Genomic DNA, 6,000 nt, shown 5'->3' with positions numbered 1-6,000 from the left:
GAATTGTATGTTTGAAAGCTTCAAATTACACATGTAAAAGATACAAGACTATACACCACACCATGTCACAAACTTAATTAAACATCATACTTAATAGCAATTTTCGACAATCAATTCAATCGCCAAAAACCCAAAAGAGAAAATTCTTACTCACTCACTCTGTTGATTGCATGATAAAGAAAAGTAGACGGAAAGAATAGGTGGTGAGATGAGACAACAATAAGGCAAAGTAAAGGAAGGACGGAAGCGGGGACGGTCCGTCACGCAGTGCGCATCGTGTCGGTGGGTTCATGGCGAAAAATCTCTCACAACCCCCGCACAGACAGACAGAGAAGATTTGCAGCGATGGCACCACGTTGCGGGAGATGCGCGCAGGAGAAGGAATTGCGCAACATCCAGGCATGGGGGGAGGGGGGATAGATTCCTCGGCGGATGGCAGCGATGGACGAGCATGGCGGCGCTTCCTGCACGCGTCTTCCACCTCACACCCTCCTCCCCTTCGTCGCAGCGACGCCCCTCCTCTATCCAGCTCCCGACAAGTGTACCTCGGTTGGTCGTGCATTCTCCGAACCTGCTAAAACAGTCGTCAACGTGAATTGTCAGCAAGATTGAGGATCAGTCTTGGTTCCATTTCTCGGGGTCGCAATTGTGCGGGGGAGCTCTGTTCTTGTGAAAGATGTGCAATCCGTCTGGTGTTGTGGAACTTTGGGTTGATCGTAGAATGGACGGTGCGGTAGAGTACGTTGGGTTTGGGGTTGCTTTCTCTTGTTGCTAAGTGGGTTTATCGATTTATGTGTCTTTGAGTGAATGTTCATGTATATAGTCGTGTTTTTCTTTTTTTGTATTATTATTATTATTATTACTTAAGTTCAGAAATGTTGAATGAGGTGGAAAGTTTAATTGCTGGAGCATCTTCGGAATAACGCTTTGTTCGGTGAGTGTTTCGCACGTAATGGGTGATCTAATGTGGTTACACAGTGATGCGTTGGTCAAGTTTTGATTACCGCGAAATTTCATTTGTGGTTTGGTTGTAGAATTGAGTGCAGCTCGTGATGTTGTTCATATTCGGGTTTAGCGCTGTATGATCTTTGGTTTGACTTAGTTTTCTGCATTTACCGATGTTTTGATGGTTTCTGGATCTTCACAAAGTTGTTGGCATTCAGATCGCGTGCTTCTAGCTCCTTTCATCTTACGTTTCAATGAATTAGTTGGAAGAGGGAGTTGCAAACCGCAACAAAAAAGGAGTGACGCGGGAGATTGATGGTTAGGTTGAACCTGTTCGCAGCTTTGTGGCTTCAACAAAACTTTGCGTGCCTTTAGGTGCGATTTAGGGCATCATCGGCCTTTTCACTATGGCTAGGATATCTTTCGCGAACCGGCAGGATCTTGGTCCTTCGCTGTGCTCTTCAATGACTCAAGAATGTTATCCCAACCTAATACCCCTCCTCTTCTTTGACTTTATCTGTTGAAGAAATCTTTGAGTAAGTTCTTGACTCATATCCTCGGTTCGCATTCTGCTTTATTCCTTTAAAAACAATTCCATGAACTTTACCTTGCCTTACATTTTGTTCGGCTGGTTCTGGTGTAGGATCCTGGGCGCTGGCTACCGGCACTAGAAATCGAGCACAAAAAGTACTGTGAGACCATTCGAAGCAGCTCAAATATTGCACAATTGATACAGGCAAGTACGCAAGTATGGATCCAATAAAAGAGGGCTCTCATGAGAGGAGCTTTGGCAGCAGTCACAGCGGGCAATCAACTGCTGAGTTGAATGAGCAACTGGCACAGCTCAGACGGGAACTTGAGCTCTTAAAAGCATCCAAAACTAGAACCCATGTGACGTCATATCCGGATGAATCAGTTCGAAGCCAACAGGTTCGGGAGCAGGCCGAGTTGCCCAGGCAGGAGAGGCTGTTAACTAGCAGATATTCTCGACGCTCATTTCAGGATGCGCGTACTTTGTCCCCCACCTCTCAAGCCAATTTACATGCTTCGAGAAATGAGTACCAACACCAAGCTCCAGTCCCCCACGAGGACATATCTTCTCAGATAGGTTACGCTGGAGAAGAGTCCAGTGCACACAAGTATGTAATTGAAGCTCCGTTTGGTGTGAAAACAATCTCCCGGTCGATAACCTCCCGGTCGCAGAGCCTCCCAAAGCCATCTGCACCTCCAGGAGCATCTACTCGAAGTCTTGCGCATTCCTTGAGTACCCAGGTAGACAGAGATGCGAATACTATCAGGCAAGATAGAAATCTGTTGCGAGATTCACCTCTCAAAACTGAACATCGAGATTCTGGTGCGCCATCTCCTGAAGCTCTACAGGGTCCCGGAATGTTTCACATGCTCGGACAGGAGAAGGAGAAGCTTATGGCTAGTAGGGTGACCCCATCATTCTCGGATGAGGTGCCTTCTGGGACTGCTGACAGGATGCATCCTGCAGCACGGCGTCCCTCCATCGTTCGCCAGGCGAACAGTAATCCGCTCTCATCTGAATCAAGGATGTCTTTGAGCACGCTCAAGGCGATGAAGGGGAAAAATGAGCTTGAGATGCCAAAAGCCAGTGAAGCAGAAATTCCTGCCATATCCAACCGAACACGTCAGGTGTTGGAAGAGCTTGAGAAATTGAAACGAGAGAATGCGATGCTAAAGTCGAGCAAAGCTAAAGAAATGGACAGTGCGCAACAGCGTCTAGCCTACTTTGAACAAAATCATGCTGCGGCTTCCAAAGTCCGCATGGTTGAGATCAAGAAGATGATAATCAAGAGCCAGGAATTGGATCTGGCGTTTTTAGTGGATGCAACGGGCAGTATGCAGGTATCGCCTTTAATCACTTCACAATGCTCAGTTCCTGTGGAAATGGACCATTTGAGATTATCAATTCAGGTCATAGTTTTGAAAATGTATATCATGAAAGTTTTGGCGTAACACTATTCAAACTTGGTCTTTGGCTCTGTTGTGTTGAGTAGTTACAGAGCTATGCAATCAAGTGGTTAATGTAGCGTGTAAATCTCTGGCCGTCCGAAGGGTTTAGAAAGCTTTAGTTGCTCGCTTAATCTACCATCAATTCAATTGGGACTCAATTGCGCCTGGATTGAATCGTAGTTTTGTTTATGATTGGATTGGCAGGTCTTTTTTCTACTCTGGTTTTTAGAGAGAATAAATTCAGTTGCTGGCTATTAGCTTATGAAGTCTATTAGGAAGAATCCTTCTAGTTCATTATTCTCTTAAGACAACATGCTGAAAGAAGTGAATTTTGTTTTCCAGTCGAGCATTGACATGATCAAGACCACTGTGACCACTATGGCATCTGGAATAATGCAGTCGTATCCAGATTGTAAGCTGCGTGTAGCCTTTGTACCTTATAGGGACTACGAGGACACTGCTCAGGACGACAGGGAGATGCTGGATTTCACGACGAGCTTCTCTGGCCTCGAGAGTGTCTTTGTTCAAGCATTGTCTCGGGTGCGCGCCGTAGGGGGTGGAGATGACGCAGAGGATGTATTCACAGGAATTGCTCGTGTCGCACAGTTGAGCTGGGTTGCCCCGAACCGTGTGCTCTTTCACATCGCGGATGCACCGTGTCACGGTCTTAGTTTCCATGATGGAGTAGGGGATCTCTACCCAAACGGAGACAAATATGGCCGAACAATTAATGCCCAGTTTCGAATCCTGCATGAAGTTTGCCACATCTCCACGTATTTCTTCTGCCACTTAAACAGCAGCACCAAAAAGATGATTCGAAAGTTTAGGGAAGCAGCTGGAAGCTCCTTGGATATTCTAGAGGAACAATTTGTAAACATCAGCAATATCCCACACAAAGTGATAACCTTGTGTCGTGGTACCATCCAGAAGACTCTGAGCGTTGTCAATGCACAGAACCCCATTGTTGATGTTCAGTTCGTGCGTGAAGACGTGATCAAAGGGGTGCCATCTTGGGCACAGGTTCCAGAGCAATCTGGGGTTCACTTTAGATGCAAGTAAGTTTCTGGCTTGTGGCTTGGCTTCATTCTGAGGGAAGCGTTGAGAGTTTTTCTTTGGTTGTAACACATTCAAGGCCTTTCATTGATAGCGTCGTTGGAGTGCTGATGGGCGTTTAAATTTGTTTCTCACGAATCTAGCATGAAGAAGTCATTTGCAGGAATTACTCTAAACTCTGGATGGTTGGCAAGGAGGTGTATCAATGTTGAAATAAGTCTTTCAGTGATGGAATGCAGTCATAAATTCTCTTTTCAATTGAGGAAGGAACGCTCGGTTATAGTTTTCGATAAAGACCTCAGGTTAAAGGTGGAGACAATTCTTGCATGAAAATTCTGTTGATGGTAATGATTTTTCATTGGTCGACGCAGATGGTACCGGGCGCTAGATGATATGCTCAGCAGAATAAGCAATCACATGGCTTTAGAGGAGGAATCCATGGACCATATTCAAGTTCAGATTGCTAAGCATCCGTTCAGTGACGAAGGGGCTGTCAGATGGCCTTACCACGCACTCATCACGTATCCGAATGAGTCTCCCCGGTAAGTACCCCATTGTTCTTTCGAAAGATCTGATCACATTGTCCGATTAAGAAATGTTCCAACTTAATTGATCACATTTTAGGATGATCAAGTGAGGATGTTGATTCTGATTCTTGTTTGTTCCCTTTGCAACAGGTCCATGGTAGTCAAAAGATTTAAAACGCCTCTTGGAAAAGATGTTCGAGAAATTCACAAGCGGGAGCGATACTGGGCACAAATGGAAGTGCAATCAGTATCAGCACACATGGCCAACGAATTCAACAAAATGTACATTCTTTCAGTCTAGCCTTTTCGATATCTCTAAACTTTCTGCACATTCAAGATTTTAATTTTTTTCAGTCGAGGATAATCTTAAGAAGTTTGATTTGTGCAGTTTTAATGGGGTGCATAATTGGGTACAGCCTTGGTTTCCCTTCTTTTCGTGAGTATAAAATTCCACGTGAGGTTCTCACCAACAACCTTGATACTTACTTTACATTCGCCACTTAATGAATAAACATTTCTTGCAGAACATCGAATATGAAGAATGTTAAGAAGGTTGAGTTTACTGAAGTGACAACACTAGAGGTTGGTTCTGGTTCAAATATCAAATTCTACAATATGGAAAGCTTGTTGGAGGGAGAGTGGATGCGTTATTCCAATAATGGCGGCTACGTCAATACGCTGGATTATGCTGCTGTTCTTCAAGCGTTCACGCACTGGACACATGAGCGCTCAAGGGGTCTGTTGATGGTTACGGATCTGCAAGGTGTAAGAATGACGAACTTGTTTGGTGAGAATGTGTTTTGCCTCTGCGATCCTGCAATTCACTGTACTGATGTAATGCGTTTCACTCGTACTAATCTAGGCGCCGAAGGCTTCAAGCTATTCTTTGAAACACACAAGTGCAATGATGTTTGTGAGAAATTGAGGTTGGCAGTAGGAACTGCAGGTCGTACCCTGTCGGGCACAAAGGTAGGCAGTTACTGGTGATAATTTAAACATAACTTCTCAAGATTTGTCGTAACAACTTGTATAGAAATTTGAAGTGGGTCACTTCAGAGAACAGTTTTTGCTTGCCACCCATCACTTCCAGCACTCTTGACGAGCCCTGAAGATCCATGTTGACCCAAAAGTTGGTAGAAGATACTTACATGACAATTCTAGCTTGTAGGAAGTGAAAGAAAGACTTGCAGCAGCATGGGGACTTTCAATCAATGCGTCCTTACTCTGCTTTGTTCCAATAAAATCCCACATTCAGGATCGATTCATACTGCTAGTACTTTCGAAACTTTGATAACGTGAATGTGATGCCATTCAATCTTTGTGTGCTCAAGCTGTTATGCAATTGCTATTAAGCAGGTTGACTATGACTTAGCGCATAAACCCCCAGCCTCTAGATCATTGTTCGTCCAACTTCGTAAACTCTTGTACCATTTAGTCCTCCTTCACAATCATGCAAATGATATGTTTGCTTGCTAAATAAATGAGTAGATTTCGA

General features: G+C 44.5%; 1 protein-coding gene across 3 annotated transcripts; it reads left to right on the top strand.

Moving 5' to 3' along the window:
- Positions 1-251: 251 nt before the first annotated feature.
- On the top strand, positions 252-5,770 carry LOC112295385 (uncharacterized). Of its 3 annotated transcripts, none has more exons than XM_090244246.1 (7): positions 252-549; positions 1,286-1,481; positions 1,589-2,817; positions 3,268-3,980; positions 4,350-4,520; positions 4,656-4,787; positions 5,030-5,770. In XM_090244246.1, the coding sequence occupies exons 3-7, from the start codon at positions 1,696-1,698 to the stop codon at positions 5,490-5,492; spliced, it is 2,601 nt and encodes an 866-aa protein (XP_090100372.1). In that variant the 5' UTR covers positions 252-549; positions 1,286-1,481; positions 1,589-1,695; the 3' UTR covers positions 5,493-5,770. The 3 variants fall into 3 exon arrangements, with proteins under 3 accessions (XP_090100372.1, XP_024402664.1, XP_090100371.1); XM_024546896.3 differs by having other exon boundaries at positions 431-934; positions 1,164-1,481; XM_090244245.1 differs by lacking the exon at positions 252-549 and adding an exon at positions 622-934.
- Positions 5,771-6,000: the final 230 nt, after the last annotated feature.

This window comes from Physcomitrium patens, chromosome 18 (genome assembly GCF_059467195.1).
Source record: "Physcomitrium patens ecotype Gransden chromosome 18, ASM5946719v1, whole genome shotgun sequence".
NCBI classification, from domain to species: Eukaryota; Viridiplantae; Streptophyta; class Bryopsida; order Funariales; family Funariaceae; genus Physcomitrium; species Physcomitrium patens.
Note: the sequence above shows the minus strand (reverse complement) of the source record. Positions and strands in the feature narration are given on the sequence as shown.

Excerpts from the sequence above, each read along its gene's own strand:
- LOC112295385 (XM_090244246.1), top strand. The coding sequence starts at position 1,696 with ATGGATCCAATAAAAGAGGGCTCTCATGAGAGGAGCTTTGGCAGCAGT. Across the intron at positions 3,981-4,349 it reads GGGGTTCACTTTAGATGCAA|ATGGTACCGGGCGCTAGATG; the intron begins GTAAGTTTCTGG and ends TGGTCGACGCAG. Across the intron at positions 4,788-5,029 it reads GCCAACGAATTCAACAAAAT|AACATCGAATATGAAGAATG; the intron begins GTACATTCTTTC and ends CATTTCTTGCAG.